General features: G+C 34.8%; 3 protein-coding genes across 4 annotated transcripts; 1 reads left to right on the top strand and 2 right to left on the bottom strand.

The window, feature by feature from the left end:
• Window positions 1-288: 288 nt before the first annotated feature.
• Window positions 289-2,830, bottom strand: LOC123893193 (protein RTF1 homolog). Its single transcript, XM_045943123.1, has 2 exons — window positions 2,644-2,830; window positions 289-2,444 (listed from the first exon to the last, which is right to left on the bottom strand). Exon 2 carries the CDS (start codon window positions 2,389-2,391, stop codon window positions 511-513), a length of 1,881 nt encoding a protein of 626 aa, XP_045799079.1. The 5' UTR covers window positions 2,392-2,444; window positions 2,644-2,830; the 3' UTR covers window positions 289-510.
• Window positions 2,831-7,659: 4,829 nt separating this feature from the next.
• LOC123888640 (alcohol dehydrogenase class-3) lies at window positions 7,660-10,632 on the top strand. The gene is made up of 8 exons (XM_045937744.1): window positions 7,660-7,806; window positions 7,904-8,087; window positions 8,220-8,545; window positions 9,160-9,242; window positions 9,329-9,404; window positions 9,753-9,910; window positions 10,014-10,175; window positions 10,281-10,632. Exons 1-8 carry the CDS (start codon window positions 7,770-7,772, stop codon window positions 10,392-10,394), a joined length of 1,140 nt encoding a protein of 379 aa, XP_045793700.1. The 5' UTR covers window positions 7,660-7,769; the 3' UTR covers window positions 10,395-10,632.
• A 165-nt stretch (window positions 10,633-10,797) lies between these two features.
• Window positions 10,798-21,323, bottom strand: LOC123888639. 2 transcript variants are annotated; one of them, XM_045937743.1, is made up of 18 exons: window positions 20,418-21,323; window positions 19,636-19,836; window positions 18,872-18,955; window positions 18,556-18,615; window positions 18,183-18,227; window positions 17,909-18,111; window positions 17,322-17,816; window positions 16,910-17,003; window positions 16,631-16,810; window positions 16,466-16,555; window positions 16,270-16,332; window positions 16,085-16,159; window positions 15,944-15,994; window positions 15,724-15,801; window positions 12,009-12,143; window positions 11,746-11,853; window positions 11,579-11,644; window positions 10,798-11,451 (listed from the first exon to the last, which is right to left on the bottom strand). In XM_045937743.1, the coding sequence occupies exons 1-18, from the start codon at window positions 20,793-20,795 to the stop codon at window positions 11,377-11,379; spliced, it is 2,481 nt and encodes an 826-aa protein (XP_045793699.1). In that variant the 5' UTR covers window positions 20,796-21,323; the 3' UTR covers window positions 10,798-11,376. The 2 variants fall into 2 exon arrangements, 1 of the variants encoding a protein (XP_045793699.1); XR_006802220.1 differs by lacking the exon at window positions 10,798-11,451 and having other exon boundaries at window positions 11,580-11,644; window positions 12,025-12,143; window positions 20,418-21,298.
• Window positions 21,324-22,214: the final 891 nt, after the last annotated feature.

Below are 22,214 nucleotides of genomic sequence, written 5' to 3'. Positions count from 1 at the left end.
GATGAAGTAGAGGTATGCGAGAAGCAGACGAGAAAGAAATAGAGAGATGTCTTGAAAGAGATGAATGGAGAGCAAGAATGTGAAATGAGGAGGGAGATGAATGGAGAACACGGAACAATCGTGCATAACAACAAAGAACAACATAAAAAATTAGCATAACAGCATACAAAACAGCAAAGAACAAAATCAAAATATAACAACAAAGAAACAACATGGAAAAGATTTCTCAAATAACAACATTCAGACATTCACCAAGAGAATTAAAAAAATAAATAGAAAAATAAAAACTGAAGTGAGAAACAGGATAAATAAATAAGAATGGATAACATAATTTAAAAATCTGCTTCAACTTAACAAGAATTTCAGATCTAAACTACAAATTTAAACTTTAATCCTAAGGGGTTTGTCTCAGATTGAAAACACTATGATCAGTTGCAAAACCTGCAGAAAATACAAACCAACTTTTGCCTTGAAAAGAGTGAACATAAAGAAAAATTCTCACTTCAAATTTTAAAGAAGTCCCCTTCTTCTTTTGTAATCACTAACTGTTAATGTCAGCAGATGACTCCTTCCATCGTTTTCTGGGACCCGAAATCCAACGGTTTCTTCAATTCTCTGCTTTTTTGCCATAAACCCTGCATGAACTCCCTGTGCTCCACCAAACTTTTGGAGTAAGGCTAGTGATATTGGCAGCTCAAAATCGTGCAGTACATATGACTCCGTCCCTTGATCCACTGGAGCACTTGTGTCTACTAACTTCCCAGCCCCAGCAGCAGCTTCCAAAGCCTCGGCAGTGGCCACCATACCAGTTCCCGTCCCATTGTTGCCTCCATCACCAACTGCATCCCCAGAACTATTATTTTCAGCTGCAGCCTCTTCAGCCGGTTTTGAATTATAGTAGTTCCTTGATCTAGTCCATCTCCTTGAAAAGGGATCATAACCTGCCTCCCCTGCTTTCAAAGCTTTATTTACTGGCTTCATTTCAGATGCATTTTTGAAGTTCTCAAACCTGTTCTTTCTGTTCATCTCAGAAAGCCTCAAAGCCTTGGCATCCTTCTCCCGAACTTTCCGTGACTCCTCCAGCTCTTGCAGTCTTGTCTTGATATTCTCTACTGCAGCTGCATCTTTTTTGCTTTCTGCTATTTCCAATTCCCTTTTCAACCGATCCTTCTCAGCTGCAACATTTAGTGGCCTCCGTGAGGTAGATTTCTTTTCCTCTAACATCTGCTTCACAGTAGCTGCAGAGTAAACAAAATTATTGATTTTCTGTAAGGCTTTCTTTTTTTCCATCACATCTAGCTTCATCAGCATCCGGCCACCACTTCGCTCTACTTCCTTAACCCACTGTTTAAACTCCTCCTCAACCGGGGGAGAATCGCTAACCATAGCCATTTGCCACCTCGCAGCAGAAGTTTCATTTCCCCATACAACATTCAAGTACTTGTATGTGGTTTTATTATCTAATTTATACAACCGGTTAGGATCTGAGGCATCAACATTTTTCACCATACAGAGCCTGTAGATAGGCCCAGTCTTTGACCTACCAATACCAACTCTTACAAAACAACCCACAATTAACTCCTCAAAAAATGGCTCCATCAACCATTTTGCAAGTTTTGACCTGGGAATGGTGATTTCCCGTATGTCCTCAAAGGAAGGCATGTCACGTCCAGACATTATCTTGTCATCATCGCTGTCAATAATCCCTCCATCTCCATTCGAACCTTCATCATCACTACGAGACCTACTTTCACTTCCACTATGACTTGAGCTACTGATATTATGTTTCCCTTTTTGCGAAAAAAGCCCCGGTCCTTCACTTTTAGACGCCTCATTCATCCTGCGTTTCGCTTCTGGGTCTTGTTGTTTCAACCGCTTAGCACGCAGTTCATTTAATGCACCATCCTTTGCAGCTGACCTGTCAGCAGATCTGGCAGATGTCCGCACACGAGAAGACATAATAGGCGGAGGACTCTCTCTTCTAGACACAGATGCCCTTTTTTCCTTCTCCCGCTTTGACGCTATCTTACCCAAAAAATCCTTATCATCCTTCTTAGAAGCCCTATCCGACAAAATCATCTCTCTTTGAAGTTCAGTCATCTCAGAAAGTTTCTGTCTATCATCCTCATCCTTATAAAGATCATCACCAACATCAGATTCCTCACTACTATCCCCCTCATTGTCATCACCACCACTGTCATCTTCTCTTCCTCTCTTCTTTAGAGGAACCTGAGTCGGCTTTTTACCCCGATAACCATGCTCGTCATCATCAGAATCAGAGTCAGAATCAGAACCACTCCCACTATCCAATTCACTCCGTTTACTCAAAGGCGGAAGAGAATGTCGGTTTCTCCCAGCAGCCTCCAAAAGTAAATTTTCTAAATCAGCCATAATATTTCTGTTTACTTCAGCCTTAAATTCAAAATTCCAAATTCAAATATATCCTGTTTGTATATATAATAATAATCAATCAATCATATATATATATATATATAGTGAAATTGAATATAGTGACAAAAATAAGCAGCATTGGCGATAATTAAGTTAACAATGCAATACAGTGAAGCAATAAACGAAAAGGGTATGAATCAATAGCGTTTAAAAGAAGGAATTGAATAGGGAGAGAAATATGAGAGACATTACAGTGTAATTCGATGAAGGCGACGAAGAATTGTTGAGGCGAAAACGTAGTGCTTAGCAGCTTTTTTCGTTCAGGAATGAAAAACCCTAAACCAAAAACCTCTGTCTGTGTAACATTGTCGCGCTCTTTCTTCTACTTGGGAGGGACTCCTATTTCTTTCTTTCTTTCAACGAGTTTATTTTTGCATTCACTTTCTCTTCCGATAAATTTAATATATTATATAAAAAAACAAAAATTTAATATGTTATGTAAAAAAAAATATAGTTTTTCTAATATATATATTAAATCTTTTATAATTTCAACGACTACTTCTAAATATTTGAAATTTACATGAAAATATAATAGACAAAATATAATCTTAATTTATCAAAACGACAAGTAATTTGAAACAAATTATTTTTTTCTAAAACGACGAGTAAAAAGATTTATTCCAAACAGAGCTAGAAAGGCGCAGAAAAAATATAAGATAAATACAATAAAAATATGATATGTTTTAAAATAGGAACAAAAACAAAATAGGAACAAAAACAAATTAGAAAAATTGTTTCAAATTACTTGTCGTTTTAGAAAGAAAAAAATTGTTTCAAATTACTTGTCGTTTTGATAATTTAAGGTTATATCTTGTCTATTATACCCTCATGTAAATTCCAAATATTTAGGAGTAGTTGTTGAAACCGAAAAAGATTTAAAGTATATTTGAAAAACTAAAGGATTTTTTTATTATTTTTTTTTAGATAACTTTTTTTTTACATAACATATTAAATTTATTGGAAAGAGAAAGTGTGCAAAAAAAAGAAATTTATTGGTGAATTAAAATAAGGGTATAATAGGAAAATAAGGTGCAAAAATACACTATAATGGTAATTGACAAAGGGTATAATTGACAAATCGTACCCTTAAAACATCAAATGGACAGTTAAACAGAAACACTAAATCCGACGTAATTTGACACTCGTAAAAAACGGAGGGAGTGATTTTTTATAAAGTCAATATAATTTATCTTTTATATTGCTTTTAAAATGATTTTCCTATCTATATACAAAAAACAGAGAGAATGATTTTCTATCCTAATCCTAATCCAATACACTTTTTATTTCTATTTATTTTTTTATTCTTTTCTGACTCCTATACTTACAACAATAAATAACAAACAATAGTTAAGCCAAAAGGAAGAAAAAAAAAGTTGATGGGCCTTATTTTTTAGACATAATGAAGTTTGTGTTTGGCCTATATAACCATTAGAAGTTATCAAGCTTGTTGATTAAAAATAGGATGTTTCTATTAGACATTTACTAAGTTTCAACAAGTCCTACTTTAACGGGATTTTCTATTTATTTTGGAGTTGCTGCAAGCTTGCAACAATTCAATAGTCTTGGTGTTTTTTTAGTCGTCGTGGGATCAATAATACTGAAGAAAAAAAATCATATGTCGTGATTTTGTTCGAAAGATGTATCTTGCTCCTCATTGAAAGAAGAATGCTCAAAGAGAGGTTTCTTTACATTCAATGATATTCTTCATATCATATCATTACTCATCGTTATGATGTAAGTATGGTGGTGATGGAAGCTTGGATTTGAAAAGAAATTAGAGATCGATATCTTGAGATTTCAATGGTAACATTGGTTTTGAATGATCTCTTACATCATAACAATAACTAGTGATATGAAGAATATAATTGAATTGAATATAAAGTAACCTCTCTTTTCAGCCTTCTTCTTCCAATGAGGAGCAACATACATGGTTTGAACAAAATTGTGACATATAGTTTTTTTTTTCTTTTCCAGTTTTACTGATCCCATGACGATTAAAAGAACAGAAAGACTAAAAGAACAATTGAGGGAATTGATAGATTTGATCTCTACCGTATTGACATTGAATTTCTATATATGATCACATCCAAAAATTTGGTCCTTTGTCCATATAGAGCAAAAAAAATTCTGGCTTTAAATGGGGCCCCCGCAAGTGGGCGGTGGGATTGGTCCTCTTGGATTAGTCGGTCCTAAGACCGGATACCAAGTTTTCAAAAAAAAAAATTTGATCCTTTTATGTAATGAAATATTTATCACATAAACACTTTTTATCTTAAAAGGTAATCAATCCCTTTTTCTTTTCTCTCAGCCACCACCAGCATCTCAGTCCCCTTTTTTCTTGGTTTTTTTTATTGTTTATTAGAGTGGGGTGGTTGAGGATTAATCTTGATTTAGAATCACCCCTTTTGATTGTTTTTTATTTCTTTTTATTTAAATAAGTGATATTCACATATTTGTTAGGTTTTATTCGAATTTTTTCTTTTGTGATTTTTTATCTAGTGTTGTTTTAATCTCATCTTAGTAAGGTGTTTGTGTTTATGTTTATCCCGTCTTGGTATTGTGTTTGTTTTTTTTCTTCAGATTTACAGGTTTGTTTCAATCTAAATTAAGTGCAGATTCAATGACTTTCTCATCATCAATGTTGCAAATACAATACATGATTATTCTGGACATTTAAATATTGTCAGATCAATTGTAGGCTTTGTCATAAACATTAGACCGTTTTATTCTATTAAATCGGATGTTGTGAGCCCGTTTGCATGAATGAATATTGTTGTTTTTGAGTTAAAAAAAAGTTAACTTTTATGTTAATTGGTGGTTAGTGGTCAAGGTTATTAAAACCGGACTGGACCGGTCGGTTCAACCAGGAACCGGACTTGTCACCGGTCCGGGTAGCACCTAAAACCGGAGAGCCAGAGAACCGGGAAAAACCGACAGTCTAGGCGGTTTTCCCGGTCCAGGCCTTTTTTTTTTTGTTTTTTTTACAGTTTTTAAATTTTTTTTGTTGACAATCAATTTATTTTTTTTTACTTTTTTTGACAGAATCAAAGATTTGTTTTATAAGCTTATAAAAAAAAACGTGATTTGTGTTGTGCTGTTCTTTTTAGACAGATCTGTAAGTAAAAAAAAATAAAGACAGATCAAAATCAAACAATAAAATGCTTCGTTGTTTCTTTGCACTGATATCACTAGAAGAAGAAGAAGAAGAAGAAGAAGAGAAGTGAAAGCAGCACATATTCCCACAAAAGCAGACCGGTTTTAGAGTAGAAGAATAAAAAAGAGAAAAATTGAGGAGGCTGCTTTGGTTGTATCGTATCTATCCAACAAAGATGTCAGAATTGCTATAAATTAGGGTTTACTAATGGATTGATGGATTGATAGATTCGGCTTATAGAGAAGCCCATAGCATTACTAGTAACTTTTTTTTTTTTTTAACTTGATTACATATAATATTATGAGATTATATAAATATTAAAAATACCAAACAATATATTAAAAAACAAAAATTATTTAATAATGTGAAATTTTTATTTTTTTTAAGTATAATGGGAAATTCAAATTAATATGATTTTTAATGGTATAAAAGTATGAATATTATTTAATTTTTTATTAAATATTGTTTTTTATATTATAAAAATATATATATTTAATTAAAAACAGTTTGACACGGTCCGACCAATTGAACCTTGAACTGATAAGCTCGCCGGTTCGATGATCGGTCCGGTTCTGACAACCTTGGAAAAAACTCCATTTTTTTGTCCCAAATTATAAGAAAAAATCATTTTCAAGAATGTTTTTTTTCTTCCGTAATCTCATAAAATTAAATGCAAATTGCAAATTAAATGTAAATTGCATTTAATTTTGATTCTCTCTAATTTTCTCAATAAACAACAATCAATAAAAATTGTTTTCACATCTTTCCATGCAACTTATTCCAAGGAAAACCCACAAAAGCATAGTTCAAATTATCATGTTTTAATTTTTCTTAATAAGTGTGATTTTTGTTTTTTCCCTTAAAATTTAGGACAGAGGGAGTACTTCAATTAAGTACTAAACTATCTTAAAAAACAACAAAATAGTCCACAAACTGTTATATATTGTGTTGGAGGTCTGTTGCAAATACTTGAACAGATGATTAATAACACATATGAGGATTGCACAAATAAATCCCAAAGTGTGTGCATCACATTAAATTTTAGGTTCGATTCGCTCTCATCAGTTAATGCAAACTGGATGCAAATGTGTTAATCGAAATATCCCCGTCATGATACTTTGAAAACCTTGATATGAATTGGACACTCATATTAAACTTATCGATGAATTATAATTCACAAAAAAAAATTGGTGTGGACTTTTCATAATGCCAACAATATCCTTGATATTTTTTTTGCAGCAAAAATCTTTTATTAACAAACTCACCATAAAAAAAATGGCTATTTTATTTTGTTACCCACAAAAAACTCATAAAAAACAGCCTAATTTATCTTGTTACCCACAAAAATATCAAATTATATATCTAACAATACCAAGTATATATCTTCAAAACAAAAAAAAAAAAAAACATGTAGATTCGATTGCAATAGGTATTAGATTTTTTAGGGATAATCTCACACCTCTTACAACCTACAGAGTCCTATGTTCTTAGGACATAAATTATTCGATTGCAATAGCTACTGCAATACTGCATGCTCCCGTGCTCGCTTTGTCTATTGATTTTGAGAGAGTAATATTCAAAAGTTGTTGTCAACGGTTTGTGAATGCTTTGTGCATCGACTGATTGTATCTGAAAGAGTTTTACAGTTTGCTCTCAAGTTGTAGTTCGCTTCTCATTTCTAATGCAAATTACAACATAGCTTATGTTATGAAGCAAACTATAGAGTCATTCATAATTTTGTTAGAATATTATTATTGTCGACTTAATTGTGCCTTTTTTATTATATTGAATGAAATGCAATGCGTTCATTTTGCTTAAAATTAGAAAAAAATATACAAATATTGTATTTTTTTGAGTCAAAGAAAATGATTTATTTATTTATTTATTTATATTTATATGAGAAAAATTATGCACCGACAATGTAATCCAATAACCATGTTTTCTGCCACATCATCCGTTAAACCTCACTTTCTTAATATGATGCGAGAGAATGCTTTATTTTTATTTATCGTCGGTGTAAAATTAATTTTCGTAATCTTTAAACTCTATTTATATCTCTAGTTACTAAGCAGCCAGGCTTTGTGTGATTAGTCTTGTTTTGTTTTCTTTCACTGTACTGGTCTCCTCCTCACTCTCCTCAATCTCATCATCTCATCTCATTTCAATGGCAACAACTCAAGGTCAAGTTATTACATGCAAAGGTAAAACTCTCTTTCTTCTTCTTCTTTTTCATTTTCAGATCCTCTTTTCTTTCATTAATTAACGACGTCGTTTTCGTTTTCGTTTTCATTTCTGAAGCTGCGGTGGCCTGGGAACCCAACAAACCCTTAACAATCGAAGATGTCGAAGTCGCTCCTCCTCAAGCCAACGAAGTCCGAATCCAAATCCTCTTCACCGCTCTCTGCCACACCGATGCTTATACCTGGAGCGGCAAAGATCCTGAAGGCCTTTTCCCTTGCATTCTCGGTCACGAAGCTGCAGGGTAATAATCCCTTACGACAATTATTCAATTCAACTATTTATTTAATTTGTAGATTAAATCGTCAAATTGACGGTTTACTCTTTATTTGTTTTTATTAGGATTGAATTGAATTTTTATTATTATTATTGTTAGGATTGTTGAGAGTGTTGGGGAAGGTGTGACTGATGTTAAGCCAGGGGATCATGTGATTCCGTGTTACCAAGCTGAGTGTGGAGAATGTAAGTTTTGTAAATCGGGAAAGACGAATTTGTGTGGTAAGGTTCGTGCTGCTACTGGTGTTGGAATTATGATGGCCGATCGTAAGCCGAGGTTTTCTATTAAAGGAAAACCTATTTATCATTTCATGGGAACTTCTACTTTTAGTCAGTATACTGTTGTTCATGATGTTAGTGTTGCTAAGATTAATCCAGATGCTCCTTTGGAAAAAGTTTGTCTTCTTGGTTGTGGTGTTCCAACTGGTAACTATGAATAAACCATTCTCCTTTTTGTTTATGTTACTGTCTTGTAGAAGAAATATTTGTATTGCTTTTCAAGTTATATGTGTAGTGTAGCATTGTATCTTATCCTCTCTGCATGATTTGTCACTAATGAATTCATCATGTGTTTGGACAATGATCTTACATTTGACCTTTGAGATGTATATTATCGCCACTGCCATGTAATACATATATCTGATTGGAGTTCCAAATTTCGTTCTTGTTGCTTAATCATGATCCTTAACTTTGTAATTTGATGGTTTGTTCATTCATATAGTACGTCAAAAAAATGTTGCTTTGTAGACCTTTTTTTTGTTCTATTTACCTTTCTTTTTTAAATCTATGGAAGTCTTCACAAAATGGCCACTTAATGCTAATGATGTACTTTGGTTGTATGCTTTGCATTATCAATTATCGAATGAAAATGAAAACACTGAGGGGGGAGATAGGTGGGTTGAAATAAACAGTCTACTTTTGATTGCCTTATTAGTTTTTATGTTTCTTTGTTAATGTGTAGTCTTATATTTGTATCCTTCCTATACTTGGTTCCCTTATTAATATGAGTTTATGGTAACTATTTTATTTTTATTTTTTAGGCCTTGGAGCTGTCTGGAACACTGCTAAAGTTGAACCAGGGTCAATTGTTGCTATTTTCGGCCTTGGAACTGTTGGGCTTGCTGTAAGTTTGTAAAGTTACAATATCACATGTTCATGTTTTTGCCTGTTTTTGTGCTACTCTTATGATTCATAATTTATATTTGACAGGTTGCTGAGGGTGCAAAATCTGCCGGTGCATCACGGATTATTGGCATAGATATTGACAACAGCAAATTTGATACTGGTAAAGCTTGGTTTACCTAGTAACCTGGACAGTATGTTTATAATGTTGTCAAGTGATTTGTTGCACCTTTTTCATGCTTTTTCACCTATTGACTACCACATGACATCTTAATATGTATTTCCTCTTATGTGTATTCATTGTAATTGATTAATTCCTTTATTGTTTTTTTTCTCTTCTCATAACTGTGACAGAGTATAGACCTATAGTTATAAAACACTGCCTTACTATGAACTATTTTATGTTTATTGTTTTCTCAGCCTAGGTTTTTGTGATACCTGTATGCTACAGAAAATTCTTCATTACCTGATCTCTTGTTTACTTGTCTTCTTTTGCTATTTTACACTGCAGCAAAAAACTTTGGAGTCACCGAGTTCCTTAATCCAAAAGACCACGAGAAACCAATTCAGCAGGTCATAAGTGATCTAACAGATGGAGGAGTTGATTATAGCTTTGAGTGTATTGGAAATGTTTCTGTGATGAGATCTGCTTTGGAATGCTGCCACAAGGTAAAAATTGCTGCAGCTGCTGTCTCATAAGCTCAATTGTTCAAATATTACACTGGTTGTTGTACATGTACACATGAAAATGTTCTTTGTTGAAAATTTCCAGGGATGGGGGACATCAGTTATTGTAGGTGTTGCAGCATCAGGGCAGGAAATATCAACTCGCCCTTTCCAGTTGGTGACAGGGCGTGTATGGAAAGGAACAGCTTTTGGTGGCTTTAAGAGCAGGTCACAAGTGCCTTGGCTTGTTGAGAAGTACTTGAAGAAGGTAAAGATTCTTCACATGTCTAATGCATAAATACAATATTGTTGGTAAATGGTACACAAGGATAGTTGATAGTTATTATACTTAATGCTTTAACTCATTTTGCAGGAAATCAAGGTTGATGAGTACATTACCCATAATTCGACTCTTGCGGAAATCAACAAGGCTTTTGATCTTATGCATGAAGGGAAGTGCCTCCGTGTTGTGCTTGCATTGCATTGATGAGGTGATCTGGTCCACTCCTATGTTCACACAGAAATGGTGTCTTTGGTTCCTATTCCCTTCTATGGCGATTGCAGTTAAATAATTCAAGTGGTTATAGTTTGTAAAAACAGATGGTATGGTTTATTATATGGACAGTATTCCGGTTTGATTAGAAGGTCTTTGCAATGGATAAACATCCTTTTTTGAGTTATGGATTATGACCATGGTTTTCTTATATGATAAAAAATATTTTCTATTTCTTGTTTTCAGTTTGATTAGATTATTTTAAAAAGCCCCATATGAATTCACAAAATACACACTACGGAAAAGGTTTTCAAGAATACTGTAACTGTAAGCCAGTTAAGCGATGAAAGATTAAAGAAAAGGATATACACAGACGGAGAAAGGACAGTTCATGCTAGAGATGAAATTTTCTCCAGAAATAAATAACGTGCTATAGATGATATGTATCTATGTGGGTTCTACATCTTTGAAAACAATGAATAATTTGATTAAAGTTCGCTTGAATGGATTCATTTTTACAATTAGATTATTGGATTCAATTTGTCAAATTCTAAAAGAAACCATTATCCTATGGAAAATAAAACAAAAGGACCATCTGGCATTGTTATCATATACTCACAAGTCAATTGCAAAACATTGAACACCTAAACCCAAAAACATATTATCCCTCCTATAAAAAACAGGTTAAGTAAGTACTAATTCTTCCCTTGGGGTCAGCACCAGTGATTTATGCAGTCAATTTTCCTATCATGATACACAAAATTTGAAACCCTTGTAACAATTGTACTCCCTCTTTGTTGGTCATTCCAATCCATGCATTGGAATGGAGTTTCGGTTCGCCAATGAAATTATGAACATATCTTCCTCAGTGTCAACAGTCAGTCATGTCTAACAGATAAACACCCCTTTCTTTCTAAAATAACGCGACAAATAGAGGGAAGAGGATTATTTTTTTTGAACAAGTGAGGGAAGAGGATTATGAATTGCCACTCTCAAAGCTTGATAGACAAGAATCTGATAAAACGGTGAAAAGCTGTGTATCTACAAATAGCTGCAAAGCCAAGGATTCAGATCAATGAAAACTTATGTAGAGTGAAAACTTAGATAGAAACATGTGCAAACTATCTGTAACAGAACAATGAAAACTTATGTAGAGTGAATTTATTCTGAGTTGTTACCTTCATAAATGGCTGGTCCCTAATAGGAAAGGAATCAATGAAGCTATCTTTAAGAAGTAAAGAAACCTGAGAGAAAAAAATATCGAGGATGAGCTACGAAAATGGGGCCAAACGAAACTATTCTTATTTGACAGAAAATAATCATAACAATAACTTAGTTATGTTACCCTGTCGTGATTTGATTGTACACTAGTTATCGTATGCGATTTCAAATTTGAACAAAGCGACTCCAAATAGTGCCACATGATATTCAAAAACTTAGTTGCAGTTTCAGCCTGCAATAAAACAAGTACAAATTAACAGTTGCCACTGGTGGAAGAAGCATCAGAGGCTAGAAGCTGAAAAGTTTCTGATGCATGAATCATAATATCATATATAGATAAAATAAATATTATATTTCTGAATCAGTATGTATGAGAACTAAAAAAACCTGAACTTCGTTGCACCTATGTATAGGATGCTTTCTAGCAATTGAACTTTCACGTGAAAGTTTTGCATGAATTGGACCCAACTGAGAAAGAAGGTCTCTTTGCTGTGGAAGTCTAGGCAAGTGACACATTTTAACCTACAAAGTTAAAATAAAAGTGGAACAGGAAGAAAAAAAATGAGAGAAAAATTCTACATGGTGCATGATAGTTATGACATATTTTATAAAAGGAAACGTGGGCAAAAGGATACAGCTAATCATTCCCTTATAGGAATGTTTCCTTATTCAGCGAGGGAAGAGAAAATAGATGTGGATCAAATTGATTAAATAGCAGAATGTTCTCTGCCATTGTTTTTATGCATGATTTGAGTGGTGAATTTTACCCTAGGAGAGTTAAGGCCTCTCGAAGTGCCTCCTTTATCATTTACAGCTTATTTCCTTACATTTTAGTCTTCTGTTTGTATTGTGAGCTAGATCCCACATGAACTCTAGCTATTTCCAGCAATAAGAATTTCTATTCACTAGTATATTCTACTGTTTTATTTTATTGATCAATGTTTAATCGTAATCGAGATCGAGTCCTATCAATTGGTATCCAGAGCTTTGGTTACAACCCAAAATCCAATCACCGAATGGAGAAACGTGTTGATGCGTTAGAACAAAGGATGAGCAAAGCTGAAGTTGCAGTTGAGCAGCTTCGTCAATTGGTTCTGGAACAACAATCACGACCGCCACCAGTCACGGTGGAGCAGATTCGCGAGCTCATCCTAGAACAACGGGATCGTTGTAACCGTCGTCGGGGGCGACCACGGGAAAGGGTGCACCACTATGACGAAGAAGAGGAATGGAGCGATAATAGCATGTGGTCGTGGGACTCACCTCAACCACCGCAAAATGATGGTGGTAACGATAGATTCTACGACGTCAAGGAAGAAACTCACCTCAAAAAATCTTAGTGTCAACCTGAAACAACAGTGAAGGCACCTGAAACTGCAGTGAAGGTAACGACAGAGCATATAGTGTGTGTCACAGAGAATCACATGAATGTGACCGATAAAATGCCGGGTTCACTCGCCAAGGTACTTCCCAAGCCAAAATCACCTGATCCACCTTCACCGGAATCAAACCCTTCAGAATTGTGGGACTCCGATCGACCTACAACAACACTAGTACGGCGAGTACTGCCGCCCAAACCTCCGGTGGCCGATTTGCTTGTGGTGGCCAAAAAATTCCAAATCATTCCAGCACCAGTAGCGCGCACACAACTACTAAAGCCAGAATCGGCGGATTCCAACCAATCTGTGATGATCCATCCACGGCGAATTCCGCTACCTAAACCGCCAGATCCGGAAAACTATGTTGATGGTAATGGGTCGTTGGTCAAACTACTGCCACCGTTAGAGTCATCGGCCGCTGATTCAACGGCGAGGGTTGATGGGTCAATGTGGAAGGAATTTCCGATAACAAGTAAGAAACTGATGGAGAAGAAAGAAAGAGGGGTAGGATGGAAATTCTACACTATGGGTCCAGATCCTTATCCAATGGCAGCCATTACGTGGATTAGAAAAGAAGATCAAAGGGCAAAAGAGAAAATTGGTAAGGTTGGTATTTCTTTTAACATAATAATGGGTCAGACCCAAGTTAATGTGGGTTTATTTTTTGAAATTTGCAATGAAAGGCAAATATGGAACTTGAAAGCTTGGTTCTCTGCCAGTTTCAGTTTGAAGGAAAAAGTGGAGATAATTATTGTTGATGAAGAGGTGTTGTTGCCAAAATTAACAATATGGAATTCATTGACTAATAACTTTACACAACATGGGATACACGGTGAGTTTTTCAAACACTTTAATGGCATGAAGCTGCTGGGACAACTGTGTTTGAAGAATTTTATTAGCTTACTCTCAGGGTGCATTAATCAATATATCTTGCAAAATGTGAAAAACATGCATTCTTATGTTTTTACTTGTGATTTTCAAACTGGGTTAATATGTGTTGCTTGCTGGATAACGGTTTCACACCCATTACATTGGAGATACATTGCTGCAAAGAATGGTGAAACGTTTGCAATTATTGTGGCTTCTCGGGTTACAATTGGAGTGTCAATTAGGACATTCACAGTAGCCCAAAAATATAACAATGGGATGTCAGTGTTCATCATCAGTTTTTCTCTCGTCATCAAACAACCATCTATGTCCTTAATTGAGGTTTTACTTCTTCAAAACCACTTCCTTAGGAAAGACAATATGGTCAAGTTGCAAGACTTGTGCTCTAGTGCATTTGAATTGAATATAGATAAAGATTCTAAACTCTGTGGGTATGCAACAAAGGGAAACTTTAACTTGGTCAATAATATTGTTGATCCACTTTTACAAATTCTTGAGATAGAAAAGGACTATATCATCTCTGGAACTCTGGCTCATGCAACTACAGTATTTTCTGATTTTCTTGTGTGGTATGGATTGTTAGAAAGGAGTATAGAACATGCCAATGATGTGCACAAATTCCACTTGAGTTTTTCCAGTTTAGGTTACAAATCTTTAGCAACATTCTTAATGGTTACTTGGAATATCAGTGGTTGTTGCTCAGAGGGGTTATTTCATTTAGTCAATGTGAAAATAATGGTATTAAATTCCTCAGTAAAGATAATACCATGGGACCCAGGGAAACTCAATGCTTTTATGCCTAAAGTTGCTTGTGAATGCTACTGGAGAAATTTTCTTTCAATCTATTGTTTGCTTAATTGGGTCTTTGGAAGAAGGAATCATTTCCAACCTTTACCAACTGGTTTGAATGAAGAGTCGCAGCTGGAAGCAGAACCTGAAGAAGCGTTAGATACACGAAGGAACGACCAAGGAGAAGTGGAAGTTTTAGTGAAATGGGAAGGACTGCCTGAATTTGAAAACTCTTGGGAGTTAGCTAGCAAGATGAGAAAAGAGTTTCCTAGATTCCTCCTTGAGGTCAAGGAGAATTTTGAAGGGGGAGGTATTGATAGTTATGACATATTTTATAAAAGGAAACGTGGGCAAAAGGATACAGCTAATCATTCCCTTATAGGAATGTTTCCTTATTCAGCGAGGGAAGAGAAAATAGATGTGGATCAAATTGATTAAATAGCAGAATGTTCTCTGCCATTGTTTTTATGCATGATTTGAGTGGTGAATTTTACCCTAGGAGAGTTAAGGCCTCTCGAAGTGCCTCCTTTATCATTTACAGCTTATTTCCTTACATTTTAGTCTTCTGTTTGTATTGTGAGCTAGATCCCACATGAACTCTAGCTATTTCCAGCAATAAGAATTTCTATTCACTAGTATATTCTACTGTTTTATTTTATTGATCAATGTTTAATCGTAATCGAGATCGAGTCCTATCAGTGCATCATTGTTATCTTCTATCTAATAGAGAACATGTTCAACAATGGAGTCCAAAAACATAAATACAAGCCTTGGAACCTAAGATATTTCACTATGAAGCACCGACACTCCTCGGATTAGGCGTGTCCCGGGGTCGGACACGCGTCAGTGTCCGACACTCATTGACACGATACCGACACTTATGATCACATTGAATTATGTCATTTTTTCAAATTGTTATCAGTGTCGACGTGTCAGTGTCCGTGTCTGTGCTTCATAATCATTTCAATATAAGGTAAGTGTAACAAGCTTACAAAAGACTCCACTTTTCTTGTGGACTATCTTATCTTTAAAATGTCATTACAAACCTGATCTTTCATTACATTAACTACAACAAGATTAGTAGTTTTCATATTCAAATCATCTGGTTTATGTTGTATGCCAACCTGCAACAAAATTGGAAAAGTGAATAAAGAATGAGAAAATTCTTAAATACTCTAAAAACATGTGTTGTCAGCCAAAAAAATGGTCAATTTTTATAACATGAAGCAACATAATTTATAGAACAACAAATAAAAGGAAACTCACAATATATGGAACCGGTGCATCAAGAAAATCGATCATTTTTGCAGGCAAAACCTGAAAAGCATGGCCAACATGTTGTAAGTTTTACGCAGTAAAATCTCGAGGAAAATCTGCAACCAGGGCTTTTTGAATCCACCGACTCACCGGGAGCAGTAAACTCTGCCATTGAAATGGACGAATCATGGGTATAAGAGAAAGCACTACTGCAGATAGAACACCCTGCATTGTGTCAAAAATTGCCAAAATGAAAGGCTCTCTAAAGCAATCCAAATTAATGCATATCGACAAACAATGGTTGTTGATTAGTACAATTTTTGAATAAAACTTACCAAATTTGGGCACAATATTACAACTTGTTTTTCCAATAACACTCCAGTAACTAATGCCAGCAACTGCAAGTAATGTGTATAAAAAAAGTTAACGCTAGTGGACGGTGGGATTTGTGTCCCTCGGATTAGTTGGTCTTTGGGCCGGATACCAAACCTTCAAAAATAAATAAATAAATAAATTGGAATATGTGCTTACCCTATCAAGGGATAGAACTCGACAAGTAGTTGACATTGTCCATACAGATAACGCAAGGGCTTCCTCAGCAGCTACCAACTTCGCATTAACCTTTTACAAAGTAGAGTTGTAAAGAATGGACATATTTGTGAGTAATTATTGTGTTAATAATGACTTAAGAATTACCTCAGCTGAGTCGGAACAATCTAAACAATTTTCTCTGAAGCCAAGAGAAACAACTGAATGTCTTAAATATTGAATAGCTTGTAAATGTTCAAGAGGGTGGAAGACGAATTCACTTCCTCGAGGTGGAATAGCTTGAGCATGATATCTGCACACTATCTGTAGTAAATCATTCTTACGGTCCTGTCAAAGTCATTCAAACCAAAGAAAACATGTTAAATGCCAATAAAGTATTGCTTAAATCTTACCAATGCACAAAATAGGAAACTACTTTTCACTAACCATAGCCCATTCCATTGACAAATCATCTTCGTTATCTCTTTCATTGTTTGAAAAAGGATGACACTCATCTTCCGATACAATGCTTCTAGCTGGACTGCCAATGAAAACAATATCATATTGAAAATGAACATCAAATGTCATACAAAAAACTGGTAACAAAGAAGATAGATGAATGAATGAACTATATCATATCTGAAAAAGTCATGCAACCAGCAACCATAAGGAGGAAAAACATATTAGGAAACAAACTATTACCGGAAACATATCTCAGCATCACAATAAATCAAAGGAAGAAAATTGTGATTGTGATGATAGTGTATCAAAAGTAATATTTTTTTTTTCAATGTAAAGGGTTTATAACATTAAAAATTAAAGAAAGAGGCTCAGAAATATAATGGGTATGATTTACCACCTGAAAATTGACTCAGAACTTCCAAGGCTACGACACCGAGCAGATGGTGTTACAACACTGGGAGAAAGTTGTCCACATTCACCATTTCCATATGTTCTTTCCACAGAATCATGAGTTTCTGGTCCCTCAAAAGAACATGTATCATGATCTTGTAGATACTTCTTGCCATCCTTATCTATTTCCCTAAGCTGACAAACATCCGAAGCATCACTGGCACTCACACTTAAAGGGGAATGACAGCGAGAATCCCATGTTTTGGGTGATAACTGAGGAATCTCATCATCGGGTATAATTCCAGCAGCAGCAGCAGTAATGATAGCTGCATCATCAATAGGTATTGCGCAAGTCATCCAGTCGCTAAATGATTCCCGGTCTGGGGAGTTAGTATATGAACTCGATTGATCATCTAGTTTGGGCATCGATGGAATGCAACCAGAAAGAGAAAACTCATTTACAAACTGAGTAATCCGGTTCAGACGCTCCTGTGCAATGAGACTGCATCCAAGTAAGACGTAATAAATTCTATTGAATCAAGGGAAAACAAGAGCACGGTAAGCACTTCGTTGAGGCAGTGAAAAGGAACTAACCTATTTAACATCTCAAAGTGTAACTCAAAGAAAGGAACTTTGGTTAGAAGACAGTAACAGCGAGGTGCAGAAACTAGAAAACGGCTGCCTAGCCCAGAAGGAAGAGAAAGAGGAGATGATGTGCCGCCTAAGATACCAGGGGGTCTCTGAACAATTTCAGGCACATGTAAGCAAACTCCATAAAGTGTTGTATTGTCTGCTTCCTGATCAAGGTGCACATAGTGTGTTTCAGAAATCATGAATCTTATATCAAAGACGCCAACACAAATATTACCTTGAGTGTAAAGACAAATGATAGATCATCTCTGCCTAAATGTTCCTGTGAAAAATAAGCAAAAAGAAAAATATTATCTTTGGTCTCAAAGGTGCTGAGTGACCGGGTGCTCAATGGAATGTTAATTACATGATATGAATTCGATCGACTAATGCTACTTTTTAAACAAAAATGAATGATCAAGAAATGTAGAGCTTCTGAAAATTACTCTACATATGCATGCCTTATTAACACATAGTACTACATTACGCATGTATAGTATGAATTCATCATCTAAAACGCTGTATTTGACAAATCAAAGATGATAAACTGCTTTAACTAGCTTGTCAAGAGAACAAATAGTTGCCGTTCCAAATGAGACTGGTCTTCTTACCTGTCCGTAGACAATTTCGTTTAGTTCACTTAGAGATGGAGTCCTCTCCACCAAAGATGCCTGTAAATAAATATTGATATCAACATTTTAAGAAATGAAACAATTTGTGGGAAAAATAGCACCAGCTTTCATAAACTAATATATCTATGGTTTATGAAAAGTGTTATTTTCATCTTAGTAAAGAAAATGCTAAAGAGGACTGATTCTGTACCTCCAAAATCAAAAAGAGGAAAACTAGCAAACAATTTTTAAGGTAGCATATAGCAAAGAGAAAATGGATAGATCTGATTAAGTATATTAAGAGTGTCAAACAGACCTTAACACCTTCAGGAAAACAAAAGGAGGCTAAATCCTTCAAACGCACTGTTAGCCTCCTTGCAGGAGGATATTTGAACAGTATCTGCAAATTTACAAAAAATGTATCAGCTATAAGGAACTTATTGATCCAATAACAATACACTAATTGGACATTTGGAAAAGCTTATTTGAGTCCATCTCTTGAGATAAAGATCCAGAAGAATATCTTATAACATGCCTATAAGCCGTTTTCAAAATATTCTATTAAGCTCCTTAAGATAGCTTATCGAAACAAATTACTTTATGCTTATCCAAACATAAATACTTTATTAAATTTAAGCAGTTGTGACATAAATATCTGTGATAAGAACTCACTAAATAAGCATATAATTATATTGTTTACTCAAACGTCCCCAAAATTGTAAACATACATAGAGAAGAATTGGTTAGAGTTGGTATGCAGGAAATGTTACGATCAACTTATTTGTTAGCAGAGATCCTTTGCATGAGAGCAGCAGATTCCAGACTTAAATAATCCCTGTTAACCATCAAAATATGAATGCAATGTTCCAAATATCTTTGCTAAATTTGGTGAAATTGATCATTGAAATTCACAAGAGAACTAGACACCAAATATGCATACTACCTATACTATAGCACTCTGATATCTTTTACAGCACTCTAGAAATCAACTTTCAAAATTTATCAACAGAGAATCACAGACAAACATTAATCGAATTTCTCCCTATCTACTATGCACAGAGAGACTAGACAGCTAGTCACCTGAGGCTCCAAAGTAGGTTCTGGCGGTCTTTGTTGCTGCGCCATTCTGTAATCGAGATGTTCATAGGTTTCCTTCTCTCTTTCCCATTTCTTCCTTCTTGCAAATGCATGCTCCACAACTTCCAAATTAGCATCTGGATGCAGCCCCACAATCACAAAATGTTCAAAGAGCGAGGTTGGCTCCTTATAATTTAAACAATCCTACAGTAATATTCACAGTGACTTACTTCAACAGAATGATAAGTTCACATTTCTGACAAACATGTGTAAGGGACACAAAGTCACCTCCTAAAAACTAGTGCAAAAATGCATCAATGTTAATGTTACCGAATCTACAAGGACATACCAAATAAATTTTAGCATACACATTACTCATCTACCAGCATGACTTATAATAGAGACTTATATTTATACACCTGCTATCAATTCCTTTCGGGTGATTAAACCATGTTGTCAATCCTGACTAACGGAAAACTATTGTGTTCAAATTCTACTAAAATACAGTGCTATGGCGCTGCTATTTAACAACACTTTGTACTAAATCGCATATCACAGAACAATAGTAATTTGTTCAAATTCCACTATGTTATAGCAATAAAGAACCAATTAACGATTGAGAAGGGAACGATATCTTCTGTGAGATGAGACATGAAGTAACATAAGTTGTTGAAACTACTCTACTACATTATCAAATACTATAAACTAAACTCCATTCTAAAATAAGGAAGATTTCAAAAATAAACATAGCACTGCTACATAAAGTGATTATAAAAATTGAATACCATAGATTTGGGATGAAGCTGATACCACTGACGTTTCTGGTTTGCCATAATCTCCGGATTAAAACTCGGCGATAAACCTTCTTCCCTTGATTTTCCACCCCAACCCCAAGCCTTATGCACACGAGCTTTTAACTTCTGAAAACTATCACTACGTTGAAATCCTTTACTAACAAGTTCACTTTGACATCTCCTATGTCCACCACCACCACCACCACCACTAGACCCTATCTGTGGCACACTTAACCCACCACCACCAGAGAACATATCCTGCAATGCTTCTCCAGCAACTCTAAATGCTCCTTCAGATAACTGTTGTAGAACCCACATTGGTGATGAAGGTCTATCCTCATTAGCTTCTGCTTCTTCTTTTGTATCCATTTTTCATATACCTATTAACCTACCTAATGCTCATGCACATGCAAATGCCCAAAACAAAACCCAAGATTCAATTTTTCATCAAATTAAACGCAACCCTTTTGATCATTCCACTGAATGAGAAGACCCAGATGGAAATTATCATCAAAGGTCCTCTTTTTTCACATGTAACGGAAACCTAACGATCTTGTGATTCTTGGGGGTGGATTTTTTTTTTTTTTTTTTATGGGTTGTTTACAAAATTTGAAACTTTTTGACCCGAATAATAATGGGTATGAACGTGATTATGAAACGAAGAGAGAATAATGGTGTTACTTGTAACGGAAACAAGAGTGAGTAAATGCAGGGAAATTTAAAAACGAGATTGGATTTGGAGGGGTTGTGTTGTGATGTTTGATGGGGCTAAGGAAAACATGAAGGAACAAACAAGGTTAAGGTTGTTTTGTTATTCGTGGATCGTATGGCTTGGTTCTTGTAGTTGACAGAACAGAGCGAGAGAGAGAAAGAGGGAGAGGAAGAAAAAGTGTTGCTAAATATAGAAAGTGGTGTACTCCTATATATAAGAACAAAATAAATAAATCACACTTACTTTTTTAATATGTTAAGTAAGATAATGCCACAAATACACTCTTTAACTCACTTTTCATGGTCAAACATATAAATCATCATCACTAAAAAGACTTGTTTAATATGGTAAGCAATAATAATGCCAAAAACATGTTAGTACTATTATTTAACTCACTTTTCAATTTCATTGTCAACAAATTTATCTTGGATCAATGCAACCAATATACTAGCTCCGGCCCGGTACGAGGGAAACTTGACTGTTTTACGTATGTCAATGTATAATTTTGATGATTAATACATTATCTTTAATTGTATAATAGTAAAAATTATAAAGAAATTGATATTTTGAAAATACTCATCGAAATAAATCCAACAAAATCTTATATGTTAATATTCATTTTTACTTATTAATATAAAAATATGGTCAAATCAATAAGTGTGAATAATGCACAATAGTCATCTGACTCACTCATTGTGGGACGAAGTAAGTAAATTTGGTGGAATTCATCTAGGAGAATGTTAACATGTGCATATATGGCACATGTTAAGGTAGTAAAAATAGAAATTATGCCTTAAAATTTGTGCATTTTACTAAATTTTTTTTTGAACAAGTTAAACTATACTAGATTAATCAGGGTCATGGTTATGTTTTTACTTTTTAGACTGAAATTGTCAACTGCGTGAAAAATATACAACAGACAATCTCAGTCCATTACTAACAATAGTCTAGTATGATAATATTAAAAGTTTATTCTCAAGATAATCTTGGATTAATGTTTTCACATATACTAATATGAAGATTAATTGTATTTTTGGTAAATACTATAAATCATGAGTTGACAATTTGTTCTCGTC

This window comes from Trifolium pratense, linkage group LG6 (genome assembly GCF_020283565.1).
Source record: "Trifolium pratense cultivar HEN17-A07 linkage group LG6, ARS_RC_1.1, whole genome shotgun sequence".
NCBI lineage: Eukaryota > Viridiplantae > Streptophyta > Magnoliopsida > Fabales > Fabaceae > Trifolium > Trifolium pratense.
This window is presented reverse-complemented; position numbering and strand designations above follow the sequence as displayed.

Excerpts from the sequence above, each read along its gene's own strand:
- LOC123888640 (XM_045937744.1), top strand. The coding sequence starts at position 7,770 with ATGGCAACAACTCAAGGTCAAGTTATTACATGCAAAG. Across the intron at positions 8,088-8,219 it reads CTCGGTCACGAAGCTGCAGG|GATTGTTGAGAGTGTTGGGG; the intron begins GTAATAATCCCT and ends TATTATTGTTAG. Across the intron at positions 8,546-9,159 it reads TGGTTGTGGTGTTCCAACTG|GCCTTGGAGCTGTCTGGAAC; the intron begins GTAACTATGAAT and ends TTTATTTTTTAG.
- LOC123888639 (XM_045937743.1), bottom strand. The coding sequence starts at position 20,795 with ATGGATACAAAAGAAGAAGCAGAAGCTAATGAGGATAGACCTTCATCA. Across the intron at positions 18,956-19,635 it reads AACCTACTTTGGAGCCTCAG|ATACTGTTCAAATATCCTCC; the intron begins GTGACTAGCTGT and ends GTAAATTTGCAG. Across the intron at positions 11,854-12,008 it reads ATAGGTGCAACGAAGTTCAG|GCTGAAACTGCAACTAAGTT; the intron begins GTTTTTTTAGTT and ends GTTTTATTGCAG.
- LOC123893193 (XM_045943123.1), bottom strand. The coding sequence starts at position 2,391 with ATGGCTGATTTAGAAAATTTACTTTTGGAGGCTGCTGGGAGAAACCGA.